At 37.1% G+C, this 20,733-nt stretch overlaps 1 protein-coding gene across 1 annotated transcript; it reads right to left on the minus strand.

Annotated features, from left to right (window-relative positions):
• Positions 1 to 622: 622 nt before the first annotated feature.
• Positions 623 to 19,308, minus strand: LOC139735448 (lactadherin-like). Its single transcript, XM_071646205.1, has 9 exons — positions 19,276 to 19,308; positions 17,964 to 17,976; positions 11,331 to 11,435; positions 10,672 to 11,001; positions 8,007 to 8,329; positions 6,715 to 6,871; positions 3,343 to 3,539; positions 1,205 to 1,354; positions 623 to 769 (listed from the first exon to the last, which is right to left on the minus strand). Exons 1-9 carry the CDS (start codon positions 19,306 to 19,308, stop codon positions 623 to 625), a joined length of 1,455 nt encoding a protein of 484 aa, XP_071502306.1.
• Positions 19,309 to 20,733: the final 1,425 nt, after the last annotated feature.

The following is a 20,733-nucleotide window of genomic DNA, read 5'->3' on the forward strand; positions in this document are numbered from 1 at the left end:
AATAACGATACTGTTATAACCTACACACTAGCCGAATAAAAAAATACATTGAGAAGTTCTAACATGAACGTAATAACACCTTGAAACTTTTTATTACACGAAAACCAAGTCAGTTTCCAATAGTTTTATAACAGGACCTTATTACCTTATTATTTATCTATTTGTGCATGAGGCCCCAATATTAAGCTCGGCTTACTGGGGATCCTCTTGTATGGTACCTTGACTTTTTTAAATTATCATTATGTCTCCGTTCTTTGTCACAATGATTTGCTTGCCTGTCATGTGCAAAATCAGCCATGAGTTATTATGAACCATGTGTTTATTTCTGAAAGTGATCAGTGTTGATTATATTGTACCATACAGAAACAATAAAATGAAATGAAATGAAAAAATGAAAAATTCAATATTGTTTTCCAAAACTTTATTACATTTCGTCAACTAAAACTTATTACAACTTAATACACCAATAGCATGTCGTCAAGTTTATTTTGCCATATTATCTTTGTTAACGCTTTAACTAGCTTTAGTTGGTAAAATATACGGACATAAATATTCCAACATAATTAAAAAAAAAGGAGAAGAAGAACGCATGAACTTAAGTTAAGGGATCATTCAGAAACCTTCAAATTACACGGCCCAGAACTTCGGCTCTCATGCATGGTGGAGTGTTCCTGGATGTGATTGGATGGATCCTGATGTAGCGCGCCCTCATTGGGTTAGGTAGCAACGAAGTCACGTGGGTATCTCTGTCATAATTTGCTGGATACACCTGGGATGATACCAATGTCAGACAAACACATAATACAAATCTAGTATTTTGCTAACGTTTTTAAATCTGATGTTGTTTTATAATGATGTGTTATTTTGTAAGAACACGTGTCAATTTTTTCCCCAATATAATATGAAATGTAATAAAATGAGTATGAATAGAAATTCATTTTATTTCATTTGCTTCCAACGGTCGAAGAAAACACAGTATTTTACATCAGGTTTTACAAAGTCAGTTTGGGAACTGTTTTCTCACAGTTGCAAAAACATGTTATAAAATTCTCAGCGAAGTAACAACATATTCTAATCGGTATTCTGTAGATTGAAAGCTGACGTGATATCATAATCGATCATCTTTCAGGTATTATCGAGCATGAGGGAAGTGAAATGAAAAGGCAAATTTAATCATTGTACGAGTCGAAAACATGGAATTTACCTTGCGTCCGCGGGACACCGGGTCGATTGTAAAAACCCAGTAGACGTCATCCAGGGACGTAGAGATGGACATAGACGTCACCCATTTGTCATCATTTGATCTGCCTTGAGTAATAACACCTGTGACCATGAACACTTCCCCGAGGTCAATCTAAAATACCATCATTTGAAAAAGTACAAACATAACAGAATGTAACTCAGGTGAACAATCATGATGAGAGAAAAATTTGAATTGATCGAAAGTAGATGCTTGGATCTTGCAAAGAATTAATGAAGAATGATAATCCATTGCATGTGGAAGTGTGCACTGCCTCAGGAGAATGAACTCCCTTCGGAACGAAATGAGATATAGGTAAAAAAATCGAGTGGTCCCCTTGACATGGTACATGTTTCTCAAATTATCAGTCAGACCGCAGGGCAGCGAAAGCGCTTTCAATATAGTATTCGTATGCATGCCGAACGGTGGCATGGACACGTAATGATCTACAACAACTTGCCATTTCACAGCTCAATATCGCAGTACGTCAGGTAAAAACCAAGCAAAACTCATCTGAAAATGAAAAAAAAAAATTGTTCTTTCTCACAAATGCTAAGCCAGTTCTGATTTATGTATGATAATTTACGCAATTTTGACACAAATTCTGTGGTGCTCAAATAAAAAATAGTCATGTGTTTGCCACAACTCTGCATTAGTGTGTGTGCGTGTATGTGTGTGTGTGTGTGTGTGTGTGTGTGTGTGTGTGCTTAAATGGATATTTAGCACATATTCTGCTGAAATATGTCAACTTTCGGTTATTTGATGTCTAGCACGGGTCAGGTCCACGGAAAGAAGTCACAGAGTGATGCAAAACATCTTCATCGCTTGCAGTGGCAGATTGATGGGAGCACCCTGATTGGCTGGCGTACTCGACCTGACTTCAACAAACTTCACCCAAAAAAAGAGAAAAAATAATGGTCGTTCAACGTACATCGACAGTGGGGAACGATTAAGTGCTAATTATCGTTTTAAAACAGGCTACCTAAATTGTACTTGCACTTTTCATCAAAAATAAAAATCTAGGCTTTTTTGACTTGACATTTATATAGAAGCATAATCATCAAATCAACCACTATAAAAAAAGCAATTTTAAGAAGTTTCACATATTCAATTTTGTACTGGAATATTATGTAATATCGATGGTTAGTCTTATTTACCTTATGACCACGTTTCTCTGTCCTATGTTCTTTCTGTTTTGCTTTATTTCACGATATCACATTGATCTAAACATAAACATTAATGTGACCGATTCGAACAGGTAACTTGAGTACATTATTTACATGATGGGAGGGGGGGGGGGTGGTACCTAGCTAGGACTTTTGAGAGGATGTTCCATTCTGACTGATCAGGGACAATTACGTAGAATACACCCAAGAACTCTCCTGTACCTAACCGAACTGAATGTCATGTTTTCACTAGGTTAAATTGTATGTGACTATGTCAGGGATGTATGTGCCCGCGTATACATATACCCTTTTGACTTCCAATGGCGAGGATCGACGTCTTGGAAACAGGATAATAGAGAATGAAGACCGAAAGTAAATGCATGGTACACACACACACACACACACTAATATATATATATATATATATATATATATATATATATATATATATATAAGTATATATAATATCTATGCCAAAATAGAGAGATTATTGTGTGTGTGCATGTATCATAATAATGATTATAATAATAGCTGGTTTTTATATAGCGCATTTCACACTTGTTAAGTATCTCAATCCGCTTTACTGACTATTATTACTTATTATACATATATCAAATTATACATATGCCATGTGTTTACATTTAGCCATTCATTCTCGGTTATAAGTCGACCGTCTACAGGGGCGGATCCAGGGAGGACCGCAACCGGCGCACGCCCCCCCCCCCCCTTTATTTTTTGTTGAAACAAAAGAAATAAAAAGAAAAAATGGGGGAGGGGTGCGTGCGCCCCCCCCTTTAATTTTGTAAACGCGCCCCCTCTTTACGGAATTCCTGGATCGGCCCCTGGTCTAATCTGTAGGACAGTCATGCCCTATGCAGGTATAAGAGAACTCACTTTCACCTCTCGTAAAGAGTACACGCGGGACCCAACCCTTACCTTCAACCAGCTGTCTTGATCATCGAGACCTGGACACCAAGCGTCTGGTAGTTTGTTTAGCCTGCCATCAGGCGCCAAAGTCCCATAATTCCACGTGGACGAAGACGACATGCTTGAGTCGGGAATCCGACCATCTTCGACTCCAAGAGGGACTCCTCGATCGAGTGGACAGAGACCGTTTTCGTGATCGATGGCGGCTAAAATTAAAAACCGTTGTGACCAGTGCTTGAAATGCCGACAATATCTTTAGTATGCGAAAGGCTTTTACAAAATCGAATATATGCTTTCTGATTAAAATGCGCTACACACATAAACATATCACAGGTACAGCAACACACAGAGACTCACTCATCCAAGCACATTTACACACTGTGTATAAGTATGAATATGGATGCACGTGAACTATCATGTTTATTCCAGAGTGTTTGAAAATGCTGTCCTAGTGTAAATTGAGTGTTCCAAGCTGTACTTCAAATTGATTCTGTCTTCAATAGCCGATTAGAAACAGTGTTTGCAAGTTTAGATGTGTGTTTGTGTGTGATCTTTTTTTTTTCGCACTGCCAAATTTTATCCACCCAATAAGATATATAGGTATGCCTACATGTTGAATATCAAGTCTTGAATGTCAACTGAATGTGTGGTGTCATGCAAAATAATATTTTCCCTCGATTCAGTTTACATTGCTCTGAGTCCTGACAATTTTTTTACAGAGTTTTCTTTTATCATCATTCTAATGTCTAATGAACTCATCGAATATTCAATGTTTTTCCTTCATTCTTTTTAGTCAAAGTATGTGATATTTGATATTTGAAGTAATATATGATGCTCATCAATATTCACTCGATTGACATGGTTTAGTTTACAATTTCGATAATTCATCAAATGGTTTTATATCAACTTTTTTCCCTTGGGGCACAAGGGGGGGGGGTGCAAAAGTAATTTGATTATATAAACACCATATACAGGCCCGTAGCCAGGATTTTTCAAGGGGAGGTGCGGTCACTGAAAAAACGGACCTTCGGTACCAATACCAATGATGACACACACACACACACACACACACACACACACAATTATATATATAATATATATATATATATATATATATATATATATATATATATTCTTTGGACGACCGAACTACAAAAGTTGTATAAGAATTTGCGCACAAAGCGCGCCGCAAATTGTGAATTTTGACTGTTTTAATGACGTTTTAAAGTCTCGAGGAAATTTGTATTTTTGTCTGTTGCATGCAATCGCATTACGGTATTTCATCTATAGGAAATAGTAAAAACTCATTTTTCCAGGAAGTTGCAAAGTTTAATTGTGTTCGAGACTCTGCGCGCGTAGCGCGCCGCGAAATTGAGAACAGTGATTTTCCTGGTGTTGTTTTAACTTTTATTTTTTCTATTGTATACCCGCGTTAGCAGGCTTGAAGCCAGGATTTTTAAAGGAAGGGGGGATTGCGTTAATTAACAAAACGGTCTTTTGATACTGTCCCGGGAGGGGACACCATGCTCATACATGGACTTTCAAAATGGCCCCTAAACGAGTAATGATCATATGATTTTTTCGGGCCTTAAAAACAAGTATTCCTTAAATGTTTCCTGCACCCTAAAGAAGTACTTCATCATGATTGAACAATATACCATTTTCCCAAATTTCGGCCTTTTTGATACCCTTTGATTATTATACGCTCGTACATCACACTTTCCATCTAATCCGTGAGAAAAAACGACCCCTATTACGCGTTTTCTTTAGCGAGTATGGTCACGGTGTCCACCTTTCAGTTGGAGTTTTCCATCCCATTGGATGCTGTTTGGAAGATGAAACATTCACTTTACTATACAGTATATCAGCCGTTGGTATGCGAGTTTGTCAAAAACGAAAATAAATAAGAAAATTTTTAAAACAAAATGAATTGTAAATGTGAACCATTTATATTTTGCCTCCTTGTGGTAGGATATTTCCAGCATTTCCGAACTTTCAAATAATCATTTTAGATTTAATAATATTAAAGGTAGTATAGATCCGATTCGCAAACATCTCCAATATCAGTCAACATATTAACCATCATGCTAAGAAGGTTTTCTTTGTGAAATTTGGAGGTCAGTGAAATTCAAAAATTAAACATCCGTTAGCCATTGGAAGAAGTATATAAGCGCCCGATTGCAGACAGCAGGTGGCAAGGTGACCGTTGCAACTACTTACATTATAATATTACCACCTCCGAAGGAAATGCACCAGTCCGACTACAGCCATCATCGAAAAATGAGATGGAATGTGGAATGTATTTGGTCGTTTTTGCTCCCAAACTTAACAGTTATGTTGTCAATAAGGCTGCTACGTATCTAGATAATGTCTCACATACAACTGTATCTGGATATTGCGTTGAAAATGATATTTGGCGAGAAACAAAAGCTTGAAATCACATGAATTCACACTGCTGACAACGGCAGACAGTGAAGGTCAACGGCTCAAATTTTCGTTGGTAGTCTCGTCACGTGATAGTTCTGTATGGATTGTACACGTTCCCTATGACAGCAATTGTGAATGGGTAGTCTAGCTTTACTGCAAATTTGCGTCAGGACTGCTCAACCAATGGACAAGATTCTTATGTCACAAAATTGGGCAGAACCTCTACTTTCTGAAACCGTGCGCCCCAAGTTTGTGCGATCTTCCGTTCTCGAGATATCCCGTCTGGAAGAATTGCAAGACGGCAAAATATGCTCAAATTCGTCAAATTTGGACTGTTCGCCATAGACAATATTCTACTCATAAGGTACTTTTCTGATCTAATTTGCGTCACTGCTACAAATGTTACAATAAAGATATATACACATAAATAATCCCTAAAGTGTCCACTTTTAGAATCCGGGCGCCCCAAGTTTGCTTCTTAAACAGTTTAAAAGTTATGGCAGATTTTGTGGAAAAATGCGTCGATTTTTGACCCGTTTTACGTGTTGTAGCGTTCGCGCGGAAGCGCGGCTTCGCAGATGACCGAAAGTTTTCCATAGCTCGCACAAATTGATACATAACATTTGTGTTTGTGTGCATGGGGACGATCCGATGGTTCATACAACAAAAGGGTTTCGTACAATTATTTTTAACATTGTTAAACGTACTCTTCCACATTTACGTAGCATATAATGTGTCTTTATATTTATTTGGATTGTTATCTTGAGAATTGCTAAAAACCGTTATTATGAAAAAGTGGACCTTTCAGAATTTGGGGGGGGGGGGTGCGTACGCACCCGACGCACCCCCCTGGCTACGGGCCTGCATAAAAGTTAGTGTCGTGCCTTTTGTGTATTATATATATACATTATATTATATATTTGCTTTACACGTCACAGAAGCAAAGATATTTACCGACATTGTCTTGCAAAGGTCCATACCCGATCAGCTCCAGTCTCATACATCTGTGATTAATATAAGTATTTGGATGGAGCCGAATAGAAAGTGCTGTTATGGCTCTCCTGAAGTAGTGTCTCACCTGGCTCGTCATGTCATAATTCGCCGGGAAAACCTTAGAATGCAAGAATATTATGCAGAACACTGGTAAAACACCCAGAATAACCCAATCTCTAATTTACTGAAAACTTGCCTCCGTCAACAGCGAGGTTCCCTCTTAAAACTATACTGTTCACACGAATGTAATATGAACAGTACTGCAAGTATACAAAGATACTTTTACAATATCATCATCATATCAAACTCACGATATCTTCAAATTCACAACAGGTGCTGTTTTGCAATACATCGGGTATCAAAGCTATTTCCATTTATTAAGGCCATTTCTTTTTCTATGCACAAGCAACAATGCGACTTTATCCTTTCATCGTTAACTTAAGGCGATATCTCACACTTGCTGCAGGACTTTCAACATACCAACATTTAAGTTTTACGTGTTCTCCGTATAAGATTGTGATTATTACAACCATTTAGCTTTGGATCAACACTTCGTACTGTTTCTATGAGGTAGTGAAAAGTGAGTCTGTCCAATTATGAATAGTAGCTAATTGGCCTTTCGAGAAACCTATTAGAACAGAATAGAGAATCGCTCACTTTGTTGTTCATGTTGTTGTTGGGGTTTTTTAAGTTAGCGATGAAAACAAAACAACCCCTGAGCCGAAATATACAGGATAACTCGATAGCCACAGCCAAAAGACAGCTCTGTTGTAAGTTAAAGTCTCAGGTAAATTCATTATCCCCGCTCTTGTACTTTGTACATGAGTCGTTAAAGACGTTAGATTTTTATGTCCACTGACCAGGATATAGCTAGAAAAACTTCCTAGAGTAAAGGAGGTATATATCCGAAAGGGATATGAGTCAAATGACACTGTCGTGATTTCTGTCAACATTCATTCCATGCTCAATTCATCGCCGTCTATTTCGTCACTGTAGGTGGCAACTTCCCAGCTCCATAATCATAGACTTTGCACACAGTGAAGACGTACGCCCGATTGAGTTGTGAAATAAAGTATCATTTGGCCAATGACATTTACTCATGCTCACGGGCATGTTGTAACTTCTTTTCGTGATACATTTTTGCCTTTTGTTGGATACACATTACCCTTCTGGTTATCTCTACTGTTTTATTTTGTGTCACATTCCTACCTTTGCCGACATGTACGCGTTGGTTTCAGATACATCAAGCTCACCTTGACGCTACCTGTGAAAGGATCCATATATTCTGTCCAAACTGCGTTGTCTACGCTGGACGATACTGTATATGACGTCACATAATAGTTTCCTGACCCTCTTCCCCGCGTGATGACACCTGTCACCAGACAGGGTGATTCGAACTGAACCTGTAGCCACTGATCTGTGTTTTGCTGGTGGGAACACCAAGCGTCAGGTGCGTTGAGACGGCCGTTTGGGGGATTAAGTCCCTCTCCGTGGGAGGATTGAGCGGTGATGCTGGAGTCTGGAATGGCGCCACTTTCGAGACCAAGAGGACTTCCAGGAGACATGCTGGGACTCGCTAAGGGGAAAATTTGACAGGAGCATACAAAATTGAGACATTGCGTACCGTTATTACAATTTATCTATGAATAGTTATGTTATGCGTACACTTAGCAAAAAAGAAAGAAAGAAAGAAAGTGAAAATTTTTTCCTATTCATATTTTTCAAAGAAGTTTTTCTTTTTTTCAATAAAAATTTATCTGGCTGTTAACCTGCAGTAGGTGAATCCAATGGGAAACTTTACGCATAAGTGAACACATTGGTGTTTTTATCCTCCAGGGCACAAAAGTACAAATTGCACAAATTGACATGTTGTCTTTCATTTGCAAAAAAAAAGCCTTTTAAGATAAGAATGATAACAAAAGACCAGTTTAACATAATGAGATAGATAAATGAAATACCAAACATGAGCTTTCGTTCTGTTAACCTCTTTATAGCCTCAAACAAAACAAAGCGGGAAAATAAAGGGGGAAAATAAGAATTGTCTGTCAGCTCAAATTTCAAATGACATGGGGAGTAATCTCACAAAGGCGATTAAATGAACAGAAAATTTCTTCAGAACATTCTTTGATATTAGAGTTTAAGAATTGATGAGACAAATTCAAGAACCAAATATTATATTCCATTTTCCTAATTGTCAAATATCGATTCAAAGTTCTATCATTATGTTGATATTGTTTCTTCTGTAATTTCATTTGAATTTGGATTTGACAGAAGAGTCTTTATTTTCCTCTGTTATTTTTTAGCTTTTCTTTATCTTTGGAGCTACAAAGACATTATAGCGATCATAGAGTTATTTTTGCACCTTAAGCATTTGTGTTTGTTCTCTTTGTTATATTATAGAAAAGCACTTACGCATGACTACTTGTTTTTATTGACCTACCAGGTTAGATATTCTATGAGAAATATTAACTTGAAAAAGTGTTCACTTTCTTTTCTTTTTTACTTTCTGAGTGTATATAAGTATGTGTGAGTGTTTGTTTGTGTGTGTGCATGTGTGCGTAAGTGTGCTGTGTATGGATGTATTCGAGTGTGGATATTTGAGGATGTGGGTATAGTTGTTTTTCACTTTCTCTAGTCTTTCTTTATATACTAAGGTAACACACAAAGGCATATGCACATACATACATGTACGTACATACACACTGTGAAGTGCTCCGCCCCAAGTATATGGACCCCATGGAAGGCCAGCTAGCCCATGGGCCAAGACCCGAAAAATGGGTTATTGGTACCACCTGAGGTGGCAAAACCTTTTTGGTGTCATTTTGTTTGTCGGACATAGATATGCTTATCAAGCTATGATAGCATTTCCAAATGAGTAGCTTAGTCATAATAAATGAATTTTTAACCAATTTGGTCTCGTTTTTATATCCCTATACTTCTGAATCGAAACTAAACCGCTATACAAAGAAGAGCACTGCCTTCTGTATGTCCACAGGTGTTCTGTTGTAAACGCGGTGCGCTTAGTCTTTATTCAAGGCAGCGAAGGGAATATCCAAAGGGTTATGATGTCCACAGCTGTCACGCGGTGCGCTTAGTCTTTATCTAGACCAATGTACCGTTATCATATCTAAAGTTCCTAATAAAAGAGATTATCTATACTGTTTTTATACCACCCTCTCAACAAATACATTAGTTTTAAACAAAAAGCACTCTGTTTATTTACAACATTATTCATTACAATGTATTGTAGTGTACCGGTACATTGTTTTTGCATTATCCTTCATTGTTGGATGGAAATAAAGCGACATTGGCGTGGTATTAGCGTTTTCACCGTAGCGTTTTCACCGGAAAATGATAAATAATTGAAAAATACGGTAAAATTCACGAGGAATTGCTTTGTTGTTGTTGTTGTTTTTAGATAAAGGGATAATTATACACTGTATTATAAGCTTTGGATATTCCCTTCGCCGTCTTGAATATTAGACTAAGCGCTGTGGACATCATAACCCTTGGATATTCCCTTCGCTGCCTTGAATAAAGACTAAGTGCACCGCGTTTACAACAGAACACCTATGAACATACAGAAGACAGTGCTCTTCTTTGTATAGCGGTTGGTCTCGATTCAGAAGTATAGTGATATAACAACGAGACCAAATTGGTTTAAAATTCATTTATTATGACTAAGCTACTCATTTGGAAATGCCATCATAGCTTGATAAGCATATCTATGCCCGACAAACAAAATGACACCAAAAAGGTATTGCCACCTCAGGTGGTACCAATATCTGGCCTGGCCCATGGACTAAGCTATAACATCTGAATATGAGTGATCAGCTATATTGTCAAATGGAAACTGAGAACAAACAAGCGAACAAACACGCAAAAACTACGTATACTCCATGTGGTGAAACGTCTCACCTGAACAACACACAATGCCAATAGTAGCATCTACGTCATCATTTGTCTCTACGTCCATCCAGCAGTCAGTGATATTAGTGGCATTCGTTGGGCAACTGACCACGCCCACTTTAGCTTTGAAATCTTGTGACGATTCGCGGTAGAGGTTCCCATTGATTGTTGCGTAAGCTCCCTGGAATCCGAGGTACTGGCAGACCAGACGAGAGGCATTTGTTGTCCATCCATCTTGGTGTATAAGTCTAAGTCTGCCAGGGCTGAAACGAGGGGCAAAGGCGATTCTCCCTTCACCGCTGTTTCCTCCAAGGAGTCTGACAGTTTCGATGAAAGCAGCTGAGAGGGATGGTCAAGATGCCCAAGAAAATTCTTCAAATGAAAATGTCATTTCTACACAGACATTAAAACAAAAGCAACATCCCCACCCACAAATAGATTTCAAATAGAAACAAAATGCAAAATAGCTGCCAAAATAATGAAGCGTGAAATTGCACTACCCATCACTTTCTATCACAATTCACAAATTAGTATGATTAGTAAAAGAGACAAAATTGGTTAGATTATTCTATCAGCACAGTAAAAATCTACGGCAATATATAACCTTTTCAGACCAAAAAGGCAACAAGAAGACATGCAATAAAAAAAACAGGTATTCTGTTTCTCACCTATTTCACACCGTGGACCTTGCAAACCATCGCGACAGGTGCAGTTGAAACCTTCATCGGTCTCCGTACATCGAGACTGGTGAAGACACGGGTCAGACAGACAGGCTGCGCCAACAAGAGATATACGAATGAATGATAGATGAATGTTTAAACATATAGTATTCCTTTGATTTACGAGGGTGAATTAAACTTATTCAATTTTTTTTTGCTTGTTTTGCATTTTTCTGCTCTGAAACATCATCAACAATTAATTACCGAAGTCTAATGGCAAAGTATGCCAAAGTAAATATTCCTCTCTTTGAAAATAATTTATAATGATAACTACTACTACTCTGTGCTCAACAGAATTGCTGTCGCAATAATGAAAACGCCTTGGATTTTTCAGACTCGGATAAACAACGCATACACAGTAAACAGAACATAATATGAGACCCTGCATCACAAAACAAAACAAAAAAAAAAAGTCGCCAGACAGGGAATTTTTGGTTGAAAGATCAGACTGTAAGGTTTAAAATGATGTATATCTCAATTCAAATCGACTCTCCTAACCTATCTAAATATTGGAAAGAACGCGCACATTCTAGAAAGTATGAACTGAGAAAACAGGCTCTGAAGTACATCAGGGCCTATTCAAGCGCGTAATCTCTACCAAACCATGCTAGCTGTTCGATGAATGAGACAAAAAAAAAAAAAACCAGGATGTAAACCACCGGAGCAACAATAAATGGATAATGAGATTAAGCTGAAATTGTCCATGCGCCATCAATTCATTCTGTCCATGATTAATGCCAACTTTCAAAGTAGTAACAGAAGTTATTGGAGTTGAAAGTAAATAGTGTGTAAAGGATTTTCAAGAAATGAAAAGGGGCCTCTAAGACATGCCTGATCTCACTGCTCTACAAAAATGGGGTTGTAGAAAAACTCCCCGCAGAAAACATACTTTCCCATTAATTTTATGATCCCAAACTTAGGAATAATGTAGAAGAAAATTTGTTCATTCAGAAGATATGAAAACCCACTTGAGATTGACTTCGTTGACCGGTTTCACGTATTAAAAATCAAGCGGTACGACTTTTTGTTGTTTTTTATGCACGGTCGCATACAGTATATACTTCGTTCACAGTTCTTATATTAGTTCAATTGTATCTTGTAAAACTATTAACTAGCAACATGTTCTACATCACCAACTTCTTAGATAGATTGGTTATAAACAGGTGAATGATTACGTCCTCATATTGATCTGATGAGGATGAAAATGTGCAGGTGCATGGCTTGTCTATGAGGTATTGTACCAAACCACTCAGTCGAGACTCTTATCGATTCACCTTGAGATGTAAGAACATACCTGGTCTTGTGCAAATGTATCTTGTCAGGTTTTGTGAGAGTTTCAATTCCGGTGGCAGCCGCGGTAAAGTGTATGCGTCTGACTTTACGGGTTTAGGTATGTACTGAATAACGGCACCATCATCTGACAGCACAGAAGGACACGGTGCTTTGGTGAGATGGGGGCAAACTTCGGGATCGCATGATGCTGCAAAAAAAAATAATTAAGTTAGTTAGTAATAAAGTGCTTGGTAAGAAATGTAGAATGACACTAAACTGTATACAAAATAAAACAGAAACAAAAATCATGAGAAAAGGGTTAGCTTACGGTAATGGAAATAGTAAAAAGTCATGGGATGTGATAAATGATTGATGCCTTTGTGACAAGTGTCGTGTGAAACAACCATTAAATTCATTTAGATTAGATGGCGATTTTCAATATACGTCTATCCGTCACTTTACCTCATCAATATCTATAGTTATAGCCTGTTGCAGTCTTTGAACACAAATAAATCTCGTTTTTTTAAAAACAAACAAACACCAACACTTGAATGATTACACCAAAACTTATTACTGTTAAAAGTATTTTATGTGTATCCCTTGTGTTAAGTGACAACTACTTTATGTTTGTTTATGGTTGCATTTAAACGCACGAGATATCTAAATGAATAATTAACTTGTTGGTTGCTTGGAGGGAAAGCAGGTAAAAAGAAGAACAAAATAAAACACCAACATGATATTTTCATTCAGTCGTATTTTACCCCCCTCCCTTTTCTTTCCGGGTGGGGGGTGGGGTAAAGTCCCACTCCAGTCATTTTCCTCAATTTGCACTTTAGCACTAGGCAGTAGACAATAACAAATGGTAGAGTAATGTGTGTAACTATGTGCAATTTCTTATAAATCCCCTTTCAAGCGCCATAGCTTACTTGTTAGTTCCCGTTATTTTCCAAACTCTGCCTATTAGAGTCAGTCAATTGATTCATTAAATTGTTTACGTGATTAGATCTTTGGGTTCAGTTCAGTTCAGTTTCAGTTCAGTTCAGTTTTTATTTCTGCATTTCAAAATCAATACAAATCAACAAATCAACAAAATACTTACATAGTCATTTACACAGCTAATATTCGTAACTTTGGATCTTACATATATTTTCTTTTTTTCAAGAACGAATATCATATATGAAAGGAAGCAATAGGAAATGATAAAAATGAAATGCAGGGGACCATCATCATAAGCTAAGCTTGACGAGGAAGATGGCCCCAGGTAAAGAGATACAAAAGAAAATCTTGCCACTCACTGAGTGGGGGGTAATTGTGCAAAGGGCACAATAAAGAGATACATAAAGAAAATCTTGCCACTCACTGAGTGGGAAGTAATTGTGCGAAGGACGTGCGGTGCAGTGCGGTGTGCATTGTGTTGGGATGAATCTTGGTTTGTACGTTGAGTGTTATTTTGTGTATCAGTGTGATGAGGTGAATGCTACTTCAGTTATGGCCGTGAACTCATTGTTTAGGGTGTTTGTTGACCAGGTGGTATGAAAATTTATGTGTCAGAAGTATACTGGATTATGAGGGTGTTTTTTAGTTCTCGTTTGAAAATGTTCAACGACGTACATTGTTTTAAATTAGGGGGTAAAGAATTCCAAAAATATGGTCCATTATGTTTTAATGATTTTTGAGCTAAAATGATTCTGGGGTTTTCGAGATGGTAATCGGACGACTGACGTGTTGGATATGAATGAACGGTGGAATTTGGAGTGAAGAAGCCATCAAAAATTTTTGGAAGACAATTAATTGTATATTTATACATAAAAACAGCAGTTTGAAAGGTGTGAAGATCCTCAATTTTCAATGTTTTTAGTTGACGAAATAGGGGTTTGGATGGGGATAAGTAACGGGAATTGGTAATCAAACGTACAGCACGTTTTTGGAGGGTAAGAATTGGATTGATTTTAGTTGAGCCACAGTTTCCCCAAACGATATTGCAGTATGTGATATGTAAGATCAATGCATTGTATAGAATAGTCAGGGAATTTTGAGAAATGAAGTTTTTCAGTCGATATAAAATTCCTACAGTTCTTGAGACAGACGTGTGGATATTATGAATGTGATCGTTCCAAGTTAAACTCGAGTCAATTGTGATTCCTAAAAATTTAGTAGATCTTACTTCAGTTAAGGATAATCCATCAATATTAATATTGTAACTGCTGTTAATGTTCTGTGAAGCAGTAGGTTTGAAACGTATAAAATTTGTTTTAGAGACATTAAGGGATAATTTATTACATACGAACCATTGGGAGACTTTGTCTATTTCCGTGTTCAGAGTATTAAACAGTGTTTCGAGGTTCTCATGAGAGTAAAAAATATTAGTATCATCCGCAAAAAGTATAAATTTAAGAGTTTTTGATGTATTTATTATATCATTGATATATGATGGGTGTCGATGGAGAGCTGGTTTGAAAAAAAAAACCACATCACATTGTCATTTATTCTCATTCTGAATCTTCCTCTTCCTTAATCCCCATGACCAAGGGGGTGAAGGCAACGTCCTACACCAGGCCCTGTCCTCGTTTCCCAAATCAGGCGCTTAAGGAGCACTACTAACAGTGATGTGCAAGTAGATGCTGGTCACTCGACCCCCTCCCCAACCCTTTATCTGGTGGGGCATATGGGGGTGAGATGATATATTTATGCCAAATTCAATGTTGCCACAATTATAATAAGGTCTTCCCATGAAGCTATTTTCTAACCCACCTCAACAACATTTGTCATGATCTTTAACTTTATTAAGTTTTGACTATTCTCTGTCTATGTGTCTAATTTGACTCAATGCACTGATCCAATCAAATATTTTCTCCTCTTTGTATACATTTTTACAGTCAACGTTCACCTCTTCGCTTGTTTTGTTTCGTTTTGTTTTGTTTTGTTTTGTTTTTTGCCGTAACCCTTATTCCTTGCCCTTTCCGATCTCGAGTGACATGACAGAAAAACGGCAATGCCCAAAATCTTTGTGAAATTATTGTATTTCTTTGCTTTTGTTTGGTTATTGGCATGTGTTGATATCCATTAAACTCTTCTGGTACATCTATTTCTGGCATAGATAGTGGCACACTCTTTCTCAAATTACCAACTCACATTAAAACTGTACGCCACCATCGAATTTGACATCTCTGTTATAGCACGCCATGCACGACACCGCAAGCTGCTCATTATTATCATTGTAGCGGTATTAAATGTGTGTGTATGCCGTATCACTTGATGCGGAAAATCCCTGGATGAGGATGTGAATTTATGAACCATACAGGAAACTTGGGGTTCATAAAAATTCCTTTCTTTTCTACACTAATTTGTTTAATCATGCAAATGAAAGGATACAAAAATTGCATTCACTTGTTTAAATATCATTCTGGACAAACGAACATTGCTTAGATAGAGATAAATATCGGCGTTCAAAAAGAATTTGTAGGATTACTTTAGTAGATTTTTTCCTCTTTTTGCAGATACAGTGACTGTTTATACCAAAGGAACATCACAGCCTCTTTATCGACATTATTTTGTACCATAACAAGCAATGCCTCTTTTTATGGCTCTTCCCAAGTCTATTACTGGTTCCTTTCAGACGGAGGAACTTATAGCTGACCCCCTTTTTTTGGCAAGGTAGGCGATGCGATTTTAATTGTCTGATTATACTGTGCTATTATTTCGTGATCTTGATGACGACAACAACAGCAACAACAGCTAACTAATGAGACAAACGCTGATGGATGTTTTAATGGTGCCTCTCAATACGAAAAACAAAAGAAACAAAAATTTTAGAGCAATTACCGAGATCACTTATCAACTGCCTAACGCGAGCTGTGGCAGCGCATGGTCCTATACTTGCATGATTACTTTTCTTTGGTTCTCTTTGTTTTCGATACCACCGGTGCATGACATTGTTGTGCACTTTCAGTAATACACCATGTGCAGTTTCCATGAAATTCTGTTGTATTGTATACAAGGACTTAATCACGACTTCCTTCATAACGAACTCCTTGGAACCAGCAGCTTTCTTTCGTCTAAAACATGTATCGAAATTTTGTTGCGGTCAAACAATAAAGAATAGAAAGATATGTAAAAGTAACTTTAGACCTGAAGTTTTACTTCGTTGTAACAAGAGTTAAATTAATATTAACCCTGTTTGTTATAACGGAAGTGCACTGTATACTGTTAACTTCAATATGTTGCTCGTACAATGCTTTTACATGCGCCATGTCTTCTGTTTTATAATTGTGAATACATTCACTTGTCATATTGAATCGTGTAATCGATGTTCTGGTCATTATTTCGAGGCTGTGCACAGCATGGTGGCCTGAACGTCAAAACTTGTCTGGCAGGGCAATTTGATAAATATATTTTTTGTAGAGCAATAAATCATAAACCTTAATGTGATCAGAACTCCTTTTGTCTTTCAAATGATTTTTACTTTATTTCGTTACGGACATACGACGTCGAGGCAATAGAAGAGAAAACGTAACATAACTACACGCCTTAGAAATATGTCGAGACTAACAGACTAACATATATGTGATCAATTCAATCCGTGATTGGGAGCGAGTGGTCATTGTCAGCAAAGAACAGATTTGAGAGATTGAAAAAAAAAGCCAAACACAACAACAACAACAACAACAACAACAACAACAACAACACCCTCGCCAGGATTCGAATTGACCTGCTACCGTCGGCCATTCAGCTGCAGATTCTACCGACATTATAGGCAACATAATTACGAACATTTCCCTACATCAAGTTCTGAATCAAATCAAAGGTTTAATCTCATCCACATTAAAAACGCAATTCTGTCGTCTAGTCAAATCATATCAAATGCGAGGAGAAAACAACAGAGGATGAATGCACTATCTTTATTGCTCAACATCCAAATTCACGTCAGTTGGCATTTAAAAAAGAAAGAAAGAAATGACGTCCATAATGATAACATGGAAAATGATCAGGAAGGGTATGTCCTGAAAAAGCCTGCTTTGTGCTTCTCATGATTCCGCCACTATCATATTTGACACCATGTATTTTTGTCTGTTTGTTTGTTTTTAATGCAAAGTTTGTGAACCAATTATGAAAGTGGAAAATAAATGAAATGAAATGAAAAGCTAAAACATACTGAAATCCAGGTGAAAATTGATCAAGGTTACCAAACTGAGATTGGCTCAAGTAACTTGATAGTCATTTTTTTCGTTCATTTCATACAGGAACGTAATATCTTTGAAATGTTTTTTTCAGCCCCATTAAGCCATCAGATCAAACACATCTACAACTGACCTGCTTCCAGAATCTGTATCACAAAACAGGGGTGATCGTCAAATCTAACGTCACATTTGCACCGTATTTTAATGCCATTTAAGTAGGGGGTGGATTTCAACTGTGACAGACATGTATGACGTCACCTTGAAACATATTTTCCACTATTATCAAGAAATCGATCCAGCGAAAAAGTCAAGTGATCACATAGAGGAAAAAAAATCATTTGATTAATATATATATATGTTTATCATGAAAAACAAGTGACATGACTTTAATCCACAAAAGTATTGTATAGATATGAATATATTAGATAAAGAATTTGCGCCAAAACAGAGGGTAATCAGTGATCTCACACGTATCACCAAGAAAACAAACGAAACAAGGCATACGTACCTGAAAGTTGCCACAGCAGACAAAAGAACCAAATGGAGACTAAAATTCCCTGAAATAAATTTTGAAACAGAGAAATTGATATTCCCTCAATCTAAACAGAAGACAGAGTTGCTATTTGTTCTCTATAGATAGAGTCAACGATATAGCAGGGAATCTTAGAAAACGCTGTTTGACATCATCCTGGTTTTTTTTAAGCAAGTTAATGCCAAAATGTGTCCAGACCTCACACTTCCAAATTCAACAAGATATCATACAAATCTCTGGAAGTGTAGACATAAAAGCATTGGTACTGCAGTGACAGCAGTATAGCAGTGCAAGTCCATCACCTAAAATATCAAGATTATGCAGTCAGGACGCGTTGGAGCAACTGCTCAATCACACCCAATGAAAATGGCATAAAATCAGCTTTGGGCTATAAGAGACGTTTAGGGTTTGGTTTTCAACACCTTAGCCTGTCACAAAGAGTATTCTGATGATTAGATCTCAGCCCGGCTCAGAACGGCAGGTATATCTAAACACGTATTCTTAAACATGATTAAGAACCCATCTAACAAAGTTGATATTAGTTGTGAAAGTAGGAAACTATACATCATCTGAACACAATGACATGTTTCAAAGAATCCATACTTGGTCAGTGACGTAAACCACAAAATATATTGTTTCTTTAAATTTGATACTTTTATCGCTCTTGAAATCATTGCATCAAAAACGATTTTATTTGCACTCTTTTTCTCCTCTTTGTTTTAACCCATAAGATCATGCATTGTTGTTATCTGAATAAACATGATCACTGGAAGAATCCCTACTACACAGGTGAATATTTGATTCCCATAAACAAATGCTTTAGATGTAACGACTGTACACTGGATCGTCCGAAGAGTTCACCAATTACAATTCGTTTCAAATTTAAGTCATTAGTTTAAGGTGTAAAACTTACCCTTTGGTCATACCGACTCCTAAGTCCGTTCATCTTGTTCTTTAAAGGAGTGTGAAACACTGTTTCATCCGACATGTATTCATTCACATAATGATGTCACGGAATATGCTTTGAGTATAATGCACACACGATTTCCTGTGTGGGCATTACAGTTCACTTGTGGCGTTTTTGATAATGCCGTCAGCTTTTCATTTTCTACAACCGCGTGTGCTGTTGCACGGCCGCAAAATTGCGCGTGTGAGGAATAAATGAAGAGCATAAGTCGGAAAAGGCGTGTAAAGGAACTTCTGGTAATTTAAAGTGAATCCAGGATTTTACTCCACTTTCAAGTCTACACCTCTAGATCTTTCCACATATTGAAATCATACCTCAACAGACATTACTAAAATGTCATATAAGATTTCTTAGAATTCCAGTTAGTTTTGGAGAAATATTTTAATTGATAATTTGTATGGCTTTAGGGGCTTTGTGAAATTAAATGCTGACATATCATTCGGGGTAAAAAATTTCGCTTCACAATTGTGTATAAAGCAACCACAACCAGTCTCATTTCTTCTTCCAAATGCCAGTTTACCTGCCACCACTCAGGAGAAGTAAAGAGACCGGGAAAACTTATGATTATAATCAAAAATGATTAAATCAATTCTAAATATTGTTAGATTGTCATTTCTTGTGTCTTTAAAAAGCATGAGTAGAATGTCAGATTTTCTGGCACATCTGTGACCTTGAACCAGAATACCATAGAAAAATCGCCAGACACTTTTTTTTTTGTTGGTTCAAGCAGATTTTAAGGGAACCATCTCGAAGCTTTAGAATGATGGATAACTCGATATAAATTGATCTTTTGTTTAAATCTATCAAATAATTGTAAGAAAGTACACACTCTTGAAACAAGAGTTTACTGAGAAGAAAAGGGCTGTAAAGTTTAGGGTCCATTCAATTCCATTCAACTTTATACCAAGGCGTGCTCTATGTAATGAAAGATAGAAAAAAAAAGATGTAAAACTCCATAGCATAACAAAAAATGAGATTAGCAGATTAAGCTGAAATTAGGCGTGCTGAATGAACACATTCTATTCATGACTACTACTGACTTTCAAGCAGTAACATCAATCTAACAAAAGTTATTAGAGTTGAAAGTGAAGAGTGTGTAAAAGGTTTTTTTTTAAAGAAATGAAAAAGGGTTCTGTATGACATACGTAATCACATTAACAAAAATGGTCTAGAAAAACTGCTAATTAAATTTCTTAGGCTGCCATCTTTAAATAGATTTTAACGAAAATCTGCTTCCTTATTGTGAGTGATGGGTGACATGTAGCTCGCATGACATCCATGATGAACCCATTTTCGGCCCTTTTTTGTCTTTTCTTGTCTTTCCGCGATGTGATCTCTGTGTCAGATGGAATTGGCTGCTCAGTGTTCAGCTTTCACGCTGTTGGCTCACATTTGCGGGCCGCT

This window comes from Diadema antillarum, unplaced genomic scaffold (assembly GCF_040938485.1).
Source record: "Diadema antillarum isolate AM-2024a unplaced genomic scaffold, OU_Dant_1.0 seq00000580_RagTag, whole genome shotgun sequence".
Lineage (NCBI taxonomy): Eukaryota > Metazoa > Echinodermata > Echinoidea > Diadematoida > Diadematidae > Diadema > Diadema antillarum.

Coding starts and splice junctions, on each gene's coding strand:
- LOC139735448 (XM_071646205.1), bottom strand. CDS start 19,308: ATGAACGGACTTAGGAGTCGGTATGACCAAAGG. Junction 1,355..3,342: donor ATCAAGACAGCTGGTTGAAG/GTAAGGGTTGGG, acceptor ATGGTATTTTAG/ATTGACCTCGGGGAAGTGTT. Junction 770..1,204: donor CGGTGTCCCGCGGACGCAAG/GTAAATTCCATG, acceptor GTATCATCCCAG/GTGTATCCAGCAAATTATGA.